Below are 19,358 nucleotides of genomic sequence, written 5' to 3'. Positions count from 1 at the left end.
TGCGGTCAAGATTGTCAACTTAACAGCGTGACGGTTTAATCCGTATTCCTATTGTTGTGACACTGTGCACCAGTACACCAGAGCACTAAAACAACAGTCCCTTCTGCGGGAAGCCACTTTCTAAAGGGCATGTTCTTTCAGACATAAGCAGATGTTCCAGCGATGAGCAGCTTATGCACATCCACCGGAATAGACGGATTCCAGTTGTCAGCAATAAATTTATATTGAAACCTCTCAGACTGAAGCAGTGCAGCTCTCATTTCGCAAAAAAAAAAGATCCCCTCCTGTATAATATTTAATGGGATCAATGACATTGGAGTAGAAAATGTGGATACATACTAAACAGGTATTATTTTGGAGCAGTAACAAAATGCTTCCCTTACAGCACGGCAACAATTACATTTCTATAGAACCAGTATCTTCTTTCTTACAGCCTACCAGCAAAAGTGAAAACAATTTTGTGTGAATGAATTTCACTGAAAGCATTTAGTCGAGTTAAACCTGTTATTAAAGTAAAGTTAAAATTTATTTATTCGTCACAAGTAGGCTTACATTAACACTGCAATGAAGTTACTGTGAAAATCCCCTAGTCGCCACACTCCGGCGCCTGTTCGGGTAACACTGACGGAGAATTTAGCATGACCAATACACCTCATCTGCACATCTTTTGGACCGTGGGAGGAAACCGGAGCACCCGGAGGAAACCGATGCAGACATGGGGAGAATGTGCAAACTCCTCACAGATAGTGACCCAATCGGGAATTGAACCCGGGTCCCTGGCGCTGTGAGGCAGCAGTGCTAACCACTGTGCCTATTAAGCTGGCTACTCAAGCACTTAGGTGCATTTTGAGCATTTCTGACTAAGTTTGAACACTTTTAATGCCATTTTTAACTTTGGTAATACCACTCGTGCAAAGTTGCAGCTTTTCCAATTGTTTATGCCACCGGTCGGTTAAAGGGAACGGCAATGGAAGTAAATCCTGTTCATCAGTTCTAAGCTCTTTTTGAAAATTGCTGCAACTTCTGGGCAGAAAGCACTTGGGAGATGGAAACTATCTCAATGAACAGACAGAAGTTTCAATTCAATATTATAATGTCGTTTAAAGGTATTTAATTGATGATAAAAGGTATTGACAAAGTATACATAGAGAAGCTTCCTCTTGTGGGGCAATCTAGAATGAGAGGTCATTGTTTTAAGAGAAAGGGTAGCAGATTTAAAACAGAGATGGGAAGGAATTGTTCCTCTCAAAGAATAGTGAATCTGGAATTCATTCCCCTAGCATGCGATGGATACTGAGACATTAAATACATTTAAGAGATAGACAGATGTTTAATTAGTAATGGGTTGAAGGGCTATGGAGAACAGGCAGGAAGGTGGTATTGTGGCCAAGATGAGATCACATTGAATGGCAGAGCAGACTCTTGGGGCTGAATTGCCTATTCCTGCTCCCAGTTCTTAAGTTCTTATGTTCTAAATCAGGGCACAGGTACATTTCTGACATTCATGCCAGAATGTGATATTTTCATTCATCACGCCGACATGAAATTGGCATTTAAGGTTGCAAATTGATGTCTAACAGGTAATCAGCTGCCTTTTTCCAATTCAATTTATGGAGGCTGCAGAAGAATATTGTTGCTATTTTGACCCTTTGTTTTGAATCTACTTTATTTTCAGACCTTTTGGCTATGGCTTTGGCACTGTCAATTTCAGTTGATGTAACTCAGATTAACTCTAGGTTATAAAGTTTAAAGTTGATTTATTAGTGTCATAAGTAGGCTTACATTAACACTGCAATGAAGTTACGGTGAAAATCCACGAGTTGCCACACTCCGGCGCCTGTTCGGCTACACTGAGGGAGAATTTAGCATGGCCAATGCACCTAACCAGCGTGTCTTTCGGACTGTGGTAGGAAACCAGAGCACCTGGGGAAACCCACACAGATGGGGGGGAGAATGTGTAGACACCACACAGTGACCCAAACTGGGAATCGAACCCGGGTCCCTGGCGCTGTGAGGCAGCAGTGCCGCCCATATTTAGACGACTTGCAGTACAAGGGGGATAAGTGAAGGAGGGATAGGAAATGAGTTCACCTCAAAGGCAGATAGTTTGCATCCATTCGAGATTACCTAAATTTGCCCATTTAGGAACATATCCTGTATCTGGATTTAGTGTAACTGGGCACCATCATAAATTTCTCCATTATCAGCCCAGATAATATTCATTTTTGGCCATAGATTTTCAGAATGTATCTTCCATATTAGAGTCTGGGAGCCGAGACCATACTGTCTACTTGATGATGTGGTTAGGTCCAAATTGCAATCAAATTTCACCTCCTTCTCAGCATCATGTGTTGCTTGTCTGTGTTGATGCTGTATTGGGATACAAACATTGCTATCACCAGATCACCTGGAATTCTTGACTGTAGAAGCACTTACATGTGTAAGCGGCTGGTTCTACGTGAGCCCTGCTGCATGTAGCTGTCCATGATAATCCTCCAAAAGTACTATGAGGTAGTGTGAGGAACATGGGTCGGGATTCTTCAGTCTCGTACATCACCACGCCAGCAATAACAGAGAACATGGTGCTCAGCCAAATCTCCATTCACTACAGCGGACACCAGAGAATCCCAGCCGCAGTTGAGGTCAGAGAATCCTGGCCATGTTGCCCAAAGGGTCAGCTTATGTCTATCCTCACTTGTTGACACAGTAAGAAGTCTAACAACACCAGGTTAAAGTCCAACAGGTTTATACTGTGTTTACCCCAGTCCAACGCCGGCATCTCCACATCATCACTTGTTGAGCTCAGGGCTTTACTAATGTTTGTTGAAGTCAATGAAGATTCTGCCAGTTAATCTGCTGCTAGTGTGAATCAGTACACTATCAATACCTGTACAATGCAGACAGGTGGATTTTCAAAATTGCAGATCACAATAGATCATGTAGAATTCCCTGGGCATCTCCAGCGACAAAAGCAAAAATGTTGATACCCAAGCAAAGGGTGCCAAAAAGGCTGGGAACTTTCCAAGTCTCAAGGATATATCTTTTTTGTGATCTGGACACATTTCCCGAGTTGTAATAACAGGTGGCAGTGCACAGTGAGAGGCTGGTTGTAAACAACAAGGACAAAGTCCTGCTGCAGGAGGAGCAAAGAAAAGGCAGAAGTAAAATCAGAAAATCTTCATCTCAAAGCTGAACTGAAAAATTTAAGACGTAAGATTCAAGCTGAGTATGTACCTTTGAAAACGCATGATAAATGAAAGTCTAACTTCAATTAACTGAACTGTTTAGCATCTGAACAAACAAAATTTCTGAGGTGTCACGAAGGTGCCAGGAAGAAATAACATCCCTGAATTCCACAGTTAACAAATCAAAATGGGAGTTGGGAAAATTGAACCAGATTTACAGCCAGGCACAACAGCCTGAGGCTGTTGAAAGGTACTCAAAGAAGTTGTGTCCTTGAAAGCCAGTTTGAAGAACAAATATGTGCCCAATGAAAAACACAAGGAGTTAAAAAAAAGCAATTAAATGCCATTTCAGATAAAGCTGCACTGGAACTATCCATAGTGACAAAGCAAAACACTGAAGCACAGAGTGAGAAGACAAGAGCTGAACAAGAAAATTAACAGTTGAAAGAACAGCTAACTGCCCTTCAAGCTAAAATTCAAAAACAGTACATAACCCTTCAGCAGCATGAAGAATAAAGATTACTTTGACCATATTTAAACTGTTGCATCTTAATAAACTACATCTCCATGCAGACTCCTTGAAAGATTGTACTGGTTATGTGGTCTCCTCAGTGACAGTTCATGTTATCTGGCCTCTGTTGAAATAGGAAGTGGGCAGTTGGGCCACAGTCTGAGAGTTGAACCATTTCTATAACCTTGCCACCCAACCCACCCACCCACCATCCCCACACCTCCATCTCACAATCTCCATCTCCTCACCCTCCCCCTTGTACCTGAGGACTTCCCCCATCTGGATTTGCTAATTTATCAAACAGTGCTTCTTAATTGGAGTTTATTACAGTAAGCCTGGTTACAGGATTATAGCAAGATAGACACCAGTTAATAAGGACATGAAGATCACACACGCATGCACACACACACACACACACAAACACACACACACACACACATCTCCTGGAACAAGCACAGTCTTTGGATTGGACTGAGTTCAAAGAAAAGTGATTTGGATCATTCCAGCCCAGTGAAGTGCAAGTTATGAAACGAGACTCAAAGAATTGAACTTGTTTTCACAAGAGAGGATAATTTAGGAGCAATGGGAGACCATTGTTCAGAATGAGAGATTTGGATAAAATGCACAGAAACGGGTCAGTTTTACATGGACTGAGTATAGAAGCAGACAAAATGAGCAAAGCTCATTGAGACTCGAGATTTGTTACACCGAACAATCCTTTCAATAGGGGGCTTAAGAACTGTTTTGAAGGTTATGAGGATGATTACAAAGATGATTAAATACTCCGAGGACAATGATGAATCATGCAATTTTAGACTTTGGATGCTTCTGCTGTAGAAAGCAATTGCTCTCTGCATTTTCAGTGAGTCAGGCAGAAATCTCATAGACGTTTACTTTGTTGGAAGGTTTAACCGGTTGTTTACCTTCCCGAGTAAAATGGAGTTATTGGGAAAGTTTTAAACCATCTGAGAAGAGATGAGGCATGCTGGGCTGAAAGGTTTGTCTCGTTTAATTTTCTGATGATGCACAGATCACAGATACTGATCATCTGATGACAATCTCATTTCAGAAACCTTGAAGAAGAAAAAAGAAGACGCTGCTTCGGCAGGATCCCATAAATAAATTCAACTCCACCCACACCAGCATGGAGCTGTACAACATGTCACAGGCCATGAAGAATGAGACACACTTAATAATCCCAGATGCAGCCCATTACATCATTATCATTATGTATGCCTCAGCCACCTTCCTGTCATTAAGTGGGAACATACTGGTAATCTGGGTGCTGACCATGGGCTGTAGAACCAGAACGGATATCACAGTGTTTCTCATCAACCTTGCTGTGGCTGACCTGACTATGGCCATCTTCTGTATACCCCTCACATTTACGGAAGTCCTCCTTCAAAGGTGGCTGTTTGGAGAATTGCTCTGTCCTCTGGTGCGTTTTGCTCAAGTAAGTGTTACGTCCAAAAATATGAGAACATAGTACTTTGAGAATGCTTTTGTAACTTATTTAAAGGAGTATGGTTTTTGTGCAAGTGTCACCAGTAGCATTTTCTCTCAGGAAGTGGGAGCGTCACAAGACTTGGGTGTCATTTTTGTCATTACAAGGAGCACACTGAAAGTGTTATCATACTGATTTTTAAAGAACAAAACAAGGTTTGCCAAAAGTGATCATCGCCTTTCGGAACTATATAAAAGTAATGGTTCGCAGTGCCAGCAGCAAGCACTCAAGGTCTCTGCCATACCTCTTCCATGCACTATTATGAAAGATTGATTTGAAAATTTTACAATAATTTGCTATGAACTCTTAAGCTACTAGCATTAGGGTGGCATTGTGGCACAGTGGTTAGCACTGCTGCCTCACAACGCCAGGGACCTGGGTTCAATTCCCAGCTTGGGTCACTGCCTGCACAGGACCTGCACATTCTCCTCGTGTCAGCGTGGGTTTCCTCCCACAGTCCGAAAGATGTGCTGGTTAGGTGCATTGGCCACACTAAATTCTCCCTCAGTGTACCCGAACAGGCCAGAGTGTAGTGACTAAGGGATTTTCACAGTAATTTCATTGTAGTGTTAATGTAAGCCTACTTGTAACTAATAAATAAACTTTAATTTTCCAAGATTATAAAAGAAATCAAGCCCATCAAGTCAATTTCAAAAGTCCATGTGGTTGAAGTTTCCTTGTTCTTTCTTGGCCACAAAACAAGTTAAAAAGATTATAGATAGTAAATCTAGCCTTCATTTATGGTTCTTATCACATTTGTAATCTTAACCATAGAATCCCTCCAGTGCAGAAGGAGGCCATTTAGCCCATCGAGTCTGCACTGACTTGCCAAAAGAGTAACTCCATAATCCTGTGCATTTACCCTGGTTAATCCACCTAACTACACATCCCTGGATACTAAGAGGCAATTTAGCGTGGCCAATCCAGTTAACCTGCACATCTTTAGCCTGTGGGAGGAAACCGGAGCACCCGGACGAAACCCACGCAGACACAGGGAAAAATTGCAAACTCCACTCAGACAGTTACCCAAGGCTGGGATCAAACCTGGGTCCCTGGTGCTGTGAGACAGCAATGCTAACCACTGTGCTATCATGCCGCCCAGAATTCTAATTCCCGATTTTTTTAAAATTCAGATTTCACTATCTGCCGTGGTGTGATTTGAATCTGGGTCCCCAGTGAATTACCCTGGGTCGCTGGATTGCTAGTCCAGTGACAATAGCGTGAGGCTACGGTGCACTTATCCTTCCAGTTGGATTATGCCACTCCAACTAAACCAATAATAACACCCGTGCAAATGATGTTCAGGCCATGTCAACCAGGGACAGGGAGAAGATGAAAGATGGAGGCAGAGATACAGATCAGAAACTGAGTGGGAAGAATGGAGAGCAGAGTAGTGGGCAACAGGGGTGGGGGCACGACAGCAGCCACTGTCTTTAAATGTGGGGTTGGAAGGTACTCCCTTGCTGCTCTCGTTTTCTCATTCAGCAATGTACATTTTGGAAACTTATAACCTGGGTAGCAGACAGTTTCAAGGTCTGGCTCTCCTAAGTACGCACCTGAAAAATAGGTGTTACATTGCTGAATTTATAGGTCTCTGAATTTCTGGGAGAGAAACGGTAAAATAGTGAGGGGAGAAAAATTCACAATTACGTTTTTATTTAAACAGCAAGAGAGCTAGCTTAATAAAAGTTAGAGCCCTTTATATTGCATATGTTAATCCAACTACATCACTGTCACGGTTTAGTAACTTCACCCAGTGAACACATAGATTATTGGCTGTGTCTCTACTGAAATTAATTCAGTTTCTAGACACTGCAATGCCACTAATTCCTTCTAACCAGTATCCTGCATTAAAGGTGTATTTAAATCCAATATATGACTCTTCAGATTACACTGATTCAATAATTTGAAAATTAACAGAAAAGAATAGGTAGCTTGCATCTAACAAAAAATACAAGATGTTGAACTTAGTGACCATATGTAATTTTCAACAGACATTTAAAAAAGCACATAAAAAGAACACACAATCTTTTCATTCCTCCCCTAATGGGAGAATGTAGAACTAGGAGGCACAGTTTCAAAATAAGGGTCCCCATTCAAGAAGGAGATGAGGAGGAATTTCTGCTCTTTGACATTCATTAGCCTTTGGACTTCTCTCCTCAGAGAGCAATGGAGACTGAGTCACTAACTATGTTCAAGGCTGAGTTAGACAGATTTTTGATCTACAAAAGAGTCAACCATTGTGGGGAGATGTTGCCTGGGTGTTGGTTTGTTTGATTTGATTTGATTTGATTTATTATTGTCACAGTATACTGCATTAGTATACAGTGAAAAGTATTGTTGTAAGCGGGAAGTGGAGATAATGCCACCATAAGATCAGCCATGGTCTTACTGAATGGCAGAGCAGGGTCGAGGGACCAAATGCTTACTCATGCCCGTACTAATCATGTTCTTAAAACGTGCATAAAAATTATATTTTACGTTGTATGGTTTGAACCCCGTCCACATATAATCTCTTTATTTTTGTGATTCAGGTTTTCTCACTCCTTGAACAGGTCATTTGAGCACCGACTACAGCATCAGAGTTGTCCAAAAGTACTGGCTATGCTATTCCCCATTTCCACACAAATCATAGCCAGAATTCTGAGTGCAGAATTTTATGAAAAAAATTCTAAGTGCCAAATGAGCGTGAAAACAGGAGAGAATCGCGCTGATTCTTTGGGCGAGCTCCCATTCACAATCGTACAGCACTTAGTTAAAAAAAGCCCATATGCGATTCTCGCCAGTAGGGGAAGGGGCGGAGCATAATCTTGCCAGAGAAGCCGGCTACTGAGCTCTTGGTGCGCCATTGCGCACGCACTCTGATCTCCCAGTGTCATCACATCCGGTCTCCACCGATGGAGATGAGCTGTGATTCTCACCAGTGAGGACCTCGACCGGCAAGGGGGGGTAAATTCAAGTGAGCCCGGACAATAGCGTCCATCACTCACTAATGTCATGCTAAGCATGCCATCCATATTTAAATCGGCATTGCACCCTTTCTGGGCATGAAGCCAATTTCGCTGGCAAATCAGTGCTGATAAGATCGTGAGAGGTGAGAAACTGCCTGTTGGATTTAACGCACCAATCTGCCTTTCAGTTTGCCAGGGAGGAACATTAAATCCAACCCTATATATTTCAATGCGATCACGTCTCATTCTTCCAAAGTCCAGAGTGTATAGGCCAGTTCCACTCAACCTTTAGGTCAACTCTTTCATCCCAGGAATCAACCTAGTGAACTTTTTGTGCAGCCATGTCACACCACCACCCCCCCCACCCCCCACTTCCCCCAGTAAGTAAAAAGTCCCCATAGTCCCAGATGGCCATGGGCTACTCTCCCCTTTGGTGGTGATTTTAACCTGAGGATCGCCACACCTGAGGTGAGGGGCAAGGTTGAGAAGACAGGCCTTTTAGGTATGGAGACCAAAACGGCACACAATACAGCAGGTGTAATCTTGCTAAACCCTGTACAGTTCCAGCTAGACTTCATTACTCTTGTTCTGCCTTACAATAAAGACCAACATACTATTTGTCTTTTCCTAATTGTTTGCTGTACTGGCATGTTCACTTCCTGTGTTTTGTGTAAAAGGACAATCAAATCACTTTGAAAACTAGCATTTAATTGTTTCTTACCATTTGAAAAATATTTTGTTTTTCAATTCTTGCCATCAAAGTTATATCTCCTCACATTATACCCCATCTGCCACTCACTTCACCAGTCTATCTGATTTTAAGTACGTTTTGTAAAATGGTAAGTAAATAAATAGTACTGCCATTATATTTCCTGACATTATATGGTCCTGTTATATCCTTCTCCTTTTTAGGCTGTCACTTGAGATAGAAGGTGATTTGCTTCCATTCTGGTTTGATGGGTTCTAAGATGGCTGATAAGCCCAGTGTGTGATCTGCAGCCTTTATCGCATGCAGTGCAGGTGGTGTTTGAAGGGACAGGCAAATGAAGTGTTTGGATGTTTGTACTTGACTTTGTCAATGTCCTGACTTTGCCTCTGCATGCACCCATCGAAGTATGTCAATGTATTCACTGCCTTCTCAAATTAATCTTTTCCATTTTGCTCAGTCACAAGCCAGGGACTCCAATGAGTCAGTTGAGTGATTGATCTCCTCAGGGATGCATTGAAGACATCCCTAAAACATTTCTGCTGTCCTCCTGAGAGTCTCCTGCCATGATTAGGTTCCAAGTAGAACAGTTGTTCTAGGAGTCAGACATACAAACAACATGTCCCATCCGCCAAGCTGGTTTTGAGTGATTAGCATTGCGATGCTAGGCATGTTGGCTTGGCAGAAGATGCTATTGCTGGAATCCTTTCTTGTCACCTTCTTGCGAAGGGAACACTGATGGTGCTTCTCCAGTGCTTTGAGGCATCTGTTCTAGTTTGCTCTTGGCATATAGGAGCGTGGGATCCCTGCCACCCAGTAACTCATGACTATGGTCCCAGGTATATCTCTAATCTTCTGCATGCCTACAGGAGATGCCTGTAACCTGTGCAAAACTTTCACCTCATGTCAGCCATATGAAATCAGAAAGTTTTTTACTTTATATCAGTCAGTTTATATATCAGTTCAGTTAATTTGTTGTTTTGGTACAGCAGGCAAATTAATGTTGCCATAGCAAGAATACAGCAAGCATTAAAACCACTCTCCAGGTTCTGGCCAGCCACTGACTAATGCTTCCTGAGGTTTATTTGTAATATAGAACATTCGTCATTACTGTTGTATACTAAGTGATGATACATTGTCTGCTACCAAGCCAAAATGTGAGTGTGTATCTTATAATATTGTACACTGTATCAATGGAGGAAACTGTTATTGTATAGAGTATTGTATGTATTATATCATATTAACATACTATAGGGTAGAACAAGGTCTCTGATGACAAAAGCACATTCCTTCAGTGTCGCTAAGTCAAAATCCTGGATCTCCCTTCCTAACAGCACTCTGGGTGTACGTACACCACATGGACCACAGCGTTTCAAGAAGGTGGCAACTTCTCAAGGGCAATAAGGGATGGGCAATAGCTGCTGGCTGAGCCAGCGACACCCACATCCTGTGAAAGAAAATTGGATTTGGTAATCATTGTATCATTTTCACGTCGTTCCCAATTTTCTAGGTATTAATGTTAATAGCCCCACTTGATTCTACAATCTTAAGCCCTGTTGACTGAAGTTCCAGATGTGGAGATGCCGGCGTTGGACTGGGGTAAACACAGTAAGAAGTTTAACAACACCAGGTTAAAGTCCAACAGGTTTATTTGGTAGCAAAAGCCACACAAGCTTTCGAAGCTCTAAGCCCCTTCTTCAGGTGAGCCAGGAGTGAAGCATTGCAAAATGCATCTTGAACTGTAGTAATCTGTTGTTTCATTGTTAGAGTTAATTCCAAATTCTTTTGAGCTGCACCTTTAACTTAAGATCTTTTAACTTATCCATTTCTTTACTAGATTCTCTCTGTGTCAGTCAGTATATACACCCTTATGACCATTGGTGTTGATCGTTACTATGCCGTTTGCCATCCTCTGAAGTCTCGCATGGGTCGATCCCGCAGTAAGATATTAATTGCGGTGATTTGGATGGTGTCCTTCAGCATTGCATCTGTGCAGTTACTTGTATCTAGGGTGAGTGCAAGTGCGGTGAATACATTGTTCAATGACTGTCTCTATTTCAGAAACGTTCCCTAAATATGGGGAAAATAACCTTAATCATAGGAATTATAGATAATTCCTGGTACTTCCCCACAAGATACTGACCATTTTCAATTGGTTCCATCAGACTTGCTTCAGAATTACCATGGGATTTTGATAGAACTCACAAAGAATTTCAGGGCTTGCATTTCTCAAATTAATATCACTGCAGACATGTTAAATGCCCATGCAAAAGTATTAATTGAATAGTAATGATGCAATAACTGCAAAGTTACTACCCTTTAAAATGCTGTGGCTACCAGAGCAGGTCAAAGGCTAGGAATCCTGTGGTAACTCATCTACCGGCCCCCCAAAGCATGTCCACCATCTACAAGGCACAAGTTGGGAGTGCAATGGAATATTCTCCGCTTGCCTGGATGAGTGCAGCTCCAACAAAACTCATGAAGCTTGACACCATCCAGGACAAAGCAGCCCACTTGATTGCTACTCCTTGCACAAACATTCACTTCCTTCACCACTGACAAATAATGGCAGCAGTACAGATGCACTACAGGAACTCACCAATGTTTCTTAGGTAGCACCTTCCAAACCCACAACCTCCACCATCTAGAAGGACACGAGCAGCAGATAGCTGAGAACGTCACCCTCAAGGATCCCCCCCCACGTCACTCACACCCTGACTGGAAATATCTCCACATCATGGAAATATATCACCATTCCTTCACTGTCGCTGGGTTAAAATACTGGAACTCCCTCCCTAATAGCACCGAGGGTGTACCTACATCTCAGAGACTGCAGCGGTTCAAGAAGGCAGCTCACCACCACCTTTTGAACTATGGATGGGCAATAAATGCTTGTCTAACCAGTGACACCCACAAAATTAATTTTTATATAAGTAATGCAGAGGAGGCATGGGGGTAGTGGAATTTATGTTCTGTAAATAGACTTTCAAAGATGTTTAACAAACTACTGCATAATAGATATGTCAGCAATTTAAAACCACGGGCCGGATTCTCCGACCATGCCCGCAGCTGGGATTCTCCAGTCCCGCTGCAGTGAATGGAGATTTGGCTGAGCGCCTAATTCTCCGTTCTCACTGGCAGCAGTGGTGGGGGGAGAATGTGCCAGAGAATTCCTGCTCATATCATGAAATGGGCAATGGCATTTTGTGAAGGAGTAAAAAGCAAAGAGCAGTGAGAACAAACCGTTGTTTTCAGACTTGAAGGAAGATCAAATGGGGTGATACAAAACAACTACCACTGACACTAGAAAACTGAAATAAAAAAGAGAAAATGTTGGAAATACTCAACAGGTCAGGCAGCATCCGTGAAGCAAGAAATGAGCTGGATTTTCAGGCCCCACAGGGATCTGGAATGGAGGTGGATAGGGTCTGAGAATCTCAGCACTGGCCAGCATGCTGGCTTCCACATTACTTTAATGGAGCTGGGATTGGGGCAGGGCTACCCACCTATACAGATAGTGAAAAGACTGCCAAGTGTCTAATTAAGGCCAGTTAAAGTGGGACAACGGGGATTTTCCAGTCGGCCTCCAGTTTCCCACACCACTGGAGGCCAGCTAAGATGTCTGGAGGAGAACATTGGTGTGGAGATGCCGGCGTTGGACTGGGGTAAACACAGTAAGAAGTTTAACAACACCAGGTTAAAGTCCAACCTGTTGGACTTTAACCTGGTGTTGTTAAACTTCTTACTGGGAGAACATTGGTACAGGGGTAGAGGGCCAATGCTCCAGATAGGCCCGGATGCCCTCGCTGCCTGCCTGGGTGCAAGTGTAACCACAGGCCACCCTGGAGAGCCATACCCGTCCACACCATTCCCCCCACGGTGTTGGCCTGGCTGCTGAATCCATCTTTTAAATAAAAGTTTTTAAAAGTTGGTGATGCCCCTCCATGTTGAAATTCCCTCTCCTTTAATTATCTCTCGTCGCAGACTGCAGTCCTCTGATTGGCCATGCAACTTCCAGAGCCACTGTCCTTGGTCAGAGAACTTGTTTCCATGCCAATTAATGAAATTCCCCATCAAAATCCCAAGGAGTGAATGCTTCCCTCAGTGGGTGGATTTGGGACCCAGAATCCCAAAACAATCCTGACTTTTCTTTCCTTCCCCCAAATGGAAAATCTTGTTGCCGGTCAAAATTGAATATGTGATGTTTCCCAGGGCTCATTATTCCGACCACTGCTGCTTTTGATGTATATGAATGGCCTGGACTTGGGGCAATATTTGCTGATGATACGAAACTCAGTGCAGCAAGCCACGAGCTGGACAGTAACAGACTTCAGGAGAAAATGGTGTAAAGGACAGGTCAGGCCTAGGCAATGTTCCAGATTCATTGAAGAAGAGAAGGGAAAACTCAATAGCAGAAATGCTGCATTTGTGATTCATACAGATATTCAAAAACATTTGATACGGTTCATGCATGAGATTTATGACAAAGATAATGATGTGTTGGAATTGAAGAGAATATCGTGTCATTCATAGGGAGATGGCTAGAGGTCAGAGAGCAAAGGATCAAAGTTAGGAAAAGCACAATCATTGAATTTAAAAGCAGAGAAGCGTGAAATGATACATTTGGTCAAAAGAAGGAGAGATGAGGCAATATGAACTAAATGGTACAATATTAAAGCAGTGCAGGAACAGATAGACCTGGGGGTGTAGGTACATTCATCTTTGAAAGTGGCAGATGAGTTGTGAAAGTAGCTACTAAAGCATATAAAATGCTTGGCTTTACTAATAGAGGTCCAGAGTTCACCAGCAAGGAGATTGCCTTTATAAAACATTGGTTCAGCCTCCCCTGGAGTATTCTATTCCAATATGGGCAGCCATTTTAGAAAGGTCTTAGAGAGGATACAGAAAAAAATTATTTAAGTGGTATCAGAAAGGCATGGCAGGGCTGCTCACACTGGTTGAGTGCACATCTGTATTATGTGGGAGGTCCAAGACACTAATCATGTCCTGGACAATTATATGTGCAGAAAGTGCTACCAAATGCAAAATTTCGAGCCCCACATCTTTGAATTCAAGGAGCAGCTGATGTCATTGTGGTACATTCATATGGAGGTGGCCACCATGCAGCTTAAGAAAATGCAAACAAGAGGGACTAGGTGGTCACCAGATAGACAGGAAAGACAAGGTAGGTAGTCCAGCAGTCCCCTGAGGACATCCCACTTTCTAAAAGGTACTCAGTTCTGAGTACCGATGGAAATTAGGGTTCCTCTGGAGAGAGCAGCAAGAGTCATGACCACAGCATCACGGGAGAAAAGACAGAAGAGCAATATGGTTGGTAGGGGATTCTATAGTTGGGATAACAGACAGCCAATTTTGTGATCGCAGATGTGATTCCAGGATGGCATGTTGCCTCCAAGGGTCCAAGGGTCATGGATATGGGTCAAGGGTCAAGGATATAGGTAGTCTAAATGAGTGGGCGAGGGTCTGGCAGATGGAGTACAATGTTGGTAAATGTGAGGTCATCCATTTTGGTAGGAATAACAGCAAAATAGACTATTTAAATGGAAAGGAGAGCAGATTTCCACTCCATCTGACGAAGGAGCAGCACTCCGAAAGCTAATGGCATTTGCTACCAAATAAACCTGTTGGACTTTAACCTGGTGTTGTTAAAACTTTTACTGTGTTTACCCCAGTCCAACGCCAGCATCTCCACATCATCACTTAGAAAGGCACAGATTAATCAAGGATAGTCAGCATGATCTTGTTAAAGGGAAGTTGTGTCTTACCAACTTTATTTAATTTTTTGATGAAGTAACAAGGAGGATTGATGAGGGAGAGCAGTCGATGTGGCCTACATGGATTTTAGTAAGGTTTTTGACAAAGTCTCACATGCCAGACTGTTCAGAAAAGTAAAAACCCATGGGACACCGGGGAATGTGATGAGTTGGATCCAAAATTAGCTCCGCCAACAGGAAACAAGGGTTAATGATGGACGGATGTTCTAACAAATAAAAAGCAGTTTCCAGTTCCACAGGGCTCAGTGTTGGGACCCTTGCTGTTTGTGGTATATATTGATGACTTGGACTTAAATGTGGGAGGCATGATTGGGAAATTTGCAGGTGACACAAAATCAGCCATGTAGTTGATAGTGATGAGACTGTGGACTCCAGAATGATATCAATGGTTTGGTGATAAATACAATTCAATCCAGAGAAGTGTGAGGTTATGCATTTTGGGAGGGCAAACAAAGTAAGGGAATATGCAATAAATGGGAGCATATTTAGAGGGGTTGAGGAAGTGAGAGACCTTGGAGTGCATGTACCAGGTCCCTGAAAGTGGCAGTAAAGGTAGATAGGGTGGCAGAGAAGAGCATGTGCACGAGGTATAGAATACAAAAGCAGAATTATAATGCTGGAACTGTATAACATGCTAATTAGGCCACAGTTGGAGTTTTGTTACAGTTCTGCTCACCACATTACAGGAAGGATAATTGCTCTTGAGAGAGTACAGAGGAGATTCACAAAAATGTTGCCAGGGCTTGAAAATTGCAGTATGAGGAAAGAATAGGTAAACTAGGATTGTTTTCCTTAGAACAGAGTAGGCTAAGGGGAGACTTGATCATCGTGAACAAAATTAGGTGCCTAGGTAGAGTAGAGAGAGTAAACTCGTTTCCCCTAGCAGAGAGGTCAGTTACCAGGGGGCACAGATTTAAAGTGATTGGTAGAAGGATTAGAGGGGCTATGAGGGTAAATCTTTTCCACCTGGAGGGTGGTGGGCATCTGGAATTCACTCCTGGGATCAGTGATTGAGACAGAAACCTTCATGTGATGAGCAGAACTGTAGCAAAACACAATTAAAAGGTACCTGGATCTGAATCTAAATTGCTGTAGCCTTCAAGGCTACAGACTGGGTGCTGGAAGGTGGGGTTAAAATGGGCGACCGGTTCTTTTCAGCTGGCGCAAATAGGATGGGCTGAATGGCCCCTTCCTGCACCATAGCTTTTCTTTGGCTCTACGAGGCATTTCGGTTATGGAAAGATACTGGCACAGTTGTGATTATTCTCCGTCGCACTGAGAAGGTTATGAGGAGATTTGATAAAGTTTAAAGTTTAAAAAGTTTATTTATTAGTCACAAGTAGGCTTACATTAACACTGCAATGAAGTTACTGTGAAAATCCCCTCGTCGCCAGGCTGGAGTGCACTGAGGGATGAACAAAGAACAAAGAACAAAGAAAGTTACAGCACAAGAACAGGCCCTTCGGCCTTCCAAGCCTGCACCGACCATGCTGCCTCATTTAACTATAACCCCCTACGCTTCCGGGGACCATATCCCTCTATTCCCATCTCATTCATGTACTTGTCAAGACGCCCCTTAAAAGTCACTACCATATCCGCTTCCACTACCTCCCCCAGCAACGAGTTCCAGGCACCCACCACTCTCTGTGTAAAAAATCTGCCTCGTACATCTCTTTTAAAACTTGCCCCTCGCACCTTAAACCTATGCCCCCTAGTAATTGACTCTTCCACCCTGGGAAAAAGCTTCTGACTACCCACTCTGTCCATGCCTCTCATAATCTTGTAGACTTCTATCAGGTCTCCCCTCAACCTCCGTCACTCCAGTGAGAACAAACCAAGTTTCTTCAACCTCTCCTCATAGCTAATGCCCTCCATACCAGGCAACATCCTGGTAAATCTTTTCTGTACCCTCTCCAAAGCCTCCACATCCTTCTGGTAGTGTGGCAACCAGAATTGAACACTATATTCCAAGTGCGGCCTCACTAAGGTTCTATAAAGCGTCAACATGACTTGCCAATTTTTAAACTCAATACCCCAGCCGATGAAGGCAAGCATGAAGTTAGCAAGGAAACCGGAGCACCCGGAGGAAACGCACGCAGACATGGAGAGAACTTGCAGACTCCGCTCAGACAGTGACCCAAGCCGGGAATCAAACCTATGTCCCTGGCGCTGTGAGGCAGCAGTGCTAGCCACTGTGCCACTGTGCCGCCAAAATCATAAATGGTTTTGATAGAGTAAATAAGGAGAAATAGATTACTATGGAAGAAGGCTTGCTGGGCAGAAGACACAGATGTAAGGTACTTGGCAAAGGAACCAGAGGCAACATAAGAAAACATTTTTATGCAGCAAGTCATAGAAATCATAGAAATAGAAATCATAGAAACCCTACAGTACAGAAAGAGGCCATTTGGCCCATCAAGTCTGCACCGACCACAATCCCACCCAGGCCCTACCTCCATATCCCTACATATGGTGGGGTCATGATCTAGCCAGAATTGCCTGAAAGGATGATAGAAGCAAATTCAAAGGGGTATTTGAAGGGAAAAATTACACAGCTATGGGGAATAAGCATTGAGTATGTTTCTTTAAATGCCAAGAAGTATTAGAATTAACATCTTCAGATATGGGTAAATTATGGATTTATATGGGTAAATTATAACCCTCGAAGCTTAATAGCCCACACTTATATCACCCACAAAGACAGAAATCTTACATACAAAAGTCTGCTATGTTCTCCTACAGTCAGTCTAAAGCTTTACAAGAAAAATTTAATCTTTGCCTGGTTTGTAGAGCAAAAGGTCAGATTAATGTTGAAAGAGATGGCCTTAAATCTTCAGATCCCTCATTAATCTTCTAAATGTCAAAAACAACGTTCAGAGGTGGGTGATTGAATGAAGATGATCTTTGAAATAAAATAAACCTGACAGGATGTAAGATAGCGCTTTAGTGATATAGATTGCTGTTTTCAACATGGATCGTGGCATACATAAATACATAAACAAATAATGAACCATGATTGTGCAATAGTATATAAAATAAATTGCTTCCCGTTAACCCGGTAGCTACATTAACTTAATGTCAGTGAAATTCACTTATCTCACTTCCACTTATAGCTAATTTTATGCCCTCTTTTCCTCAAGTTATGGGACAATAAATTCAGCTGTGGAGTGCCCATTTTTCTCAAGCGAACCAATCTACTTTTCTCCCGTTATGACTGACAGGAAGCACGCACATACTTCCAATTGGGAAAGGAGGTTGTAGTGGCAGGAATGCATGGCAACCATTTTAAAAGGGGGAACTGATTTACTGAAATTAGGGTTCTACGCTTCTTGAAGTTTTTGAAAGTCACTTCACTTCACTCCCCGAGTGCTGAACTTGCACAAATCATTAGGAAGGCTCCATATTTACCTGAATGTGGAGCTGGGAAAGACAACAGGCTTTATAAATGGATTGCATTATGTACCACATGCAAGAATTGCACGTATGTATATATAGTAGCTGGGTGCAGTATTGGATTTAGTTTGATGCACTCCACTTTTTCTTTTTTAAGCTTACAACAATTTTATTTTGAATGACATGGGAACACACTTTAATGAACTATTAAGCTAGAAGCAAGATGACTCCCCGCAACAATGAAACTCAGTACAACAGTAGTTTAACAAGTGCCCCCTCTCAAACGCAGAACCAAATGCAAAGTTGGCTCTTTCTGGATGTTGTAGTTCGATAGGGTGCAACCATCTTCCAGTTGCTTGCCTGCAACGATCAAATACTGCTGGTCAGGTGGGATGCCTTCTTTACCTTAAATTTTGGCCTTGACATTCTCAATGTTATCACTGGGCTCAACCTCCAAAGTTATTGTCTTGTCGGTCAGGGTTTTCACAAAGATCTCAGACGCAGTACCAAATGCAAAGTTGACTCTTTCAGGATAGGGTGCGACCATCTTCCAGTTGCTTGTCTACAAAGATCAAACGCTGCTGGTCAGGTGGGATGCCTTCTTTATCTTGAATTTTGGCCTTGACATTCTCAGTGGTGTCACTGGGCTCAACCTCAAGTGTTATGGTCTTTACAGTCAGGGTTTTAACAAAGATCTGCATGTTCGCTCTTTGTGTCTCTATCTCAGTGTAGCTGTGTCTCTGTGTAGCTCTATAGCTCACTCTTTCTCTCTGTCACTCCACTGTTGGATAACCCTTCATTGTTAAATTGCAAAATGAGTGGGCACTTGAGGCAGAATTTTCCCGTCCCATCCGCCACGGGAATTGTAGTGGGCAGGATACGAACCATGTAAAGGTCCATTGACCTCGGGCAGGATTTTCCAGCATTGGGGCGAGCACGGCTGGAAAATCTCACCCTTGGAAGAAGTAATAGAGCACAGCTGTGCCCATGAAACTTTACATAAGTATGAATCATAATATTAAAACATTAGTAAGGGGACAAAACAAGGATTATATAAAATAAAATTACAGTGGCCCAACTTTTGCAATGGGAAGAATAGTGAAGATGCAAGTGTTTACAGTCATTATGGGGTAAATAAGACAACAATGTCTGGCGACCATACATGCAGAGTTAAATATGGAAATCTTTGGAAGTGGCTCTCCGAAATACGCTGCTCCTCCATGGGGTGTGCTATTGCTGTCCTTGCCAACAGATTTGGCATTGAAATCAATGCAGTGACGTGAACTTGAGTTACTTGCCACTAATTCTTCACA

At 42.7% G+C, this 19,358-nt stretch overlaps 1 protein-coding gene and 1 pseudogene across 1 annotated transcript in view; one reads left to right on the top strand and one right to left on the bottom strand.

Annotated features, from left to right (window-relative positions):
• The window catches only part of LOC144505474 (RYamide receptor-like), a 69,819-nt gene that overhangs the window by 32,733 nt on the left and 17,728 nt on the right, over positions 1-19,358 (top strand). The window contains exons 2-3 of the mRNA XM_078231582.1: positions 4,766-5,149; positions 10,695-10,868. Of these exons, the coding sequence (XP_078087708.1) occupies positions 4,841-5,149; positions 10,695-10,868 (483 nt within the window). The 5' untranslated portion in view covers positions 4,766-4,840. The remainder of the gene's footprint in view (positions 1-4,765; positions 5,150-10,694; positions 10,869-19,358) is intronic.
• On the bottom strand, positions 18,188-18,764 carry LOC144505473 (polyubiquitin-like; annotated as a pseudogene).

This window comes from Mustelus asterias, chromosome 16, assembly GCF_964213995.1.
Source record: "Mustelus asterias chromosome 16, sMusAst1.hap1.1, whole genome shotgun sequence".
Taxonomy (NCBI): domain Eukaryota; kingdom Metazoa; phylum Chordata; class Chondrichthyes; order Carcharhiniformes; family Triakidae; genus Mustelus; species Mustelus asterias.
The sequence above is the reverse complement of the archived record's forward strand: the minus strand, read 5'-3'. Positions and strand labels throughout refer to the sequence as shown.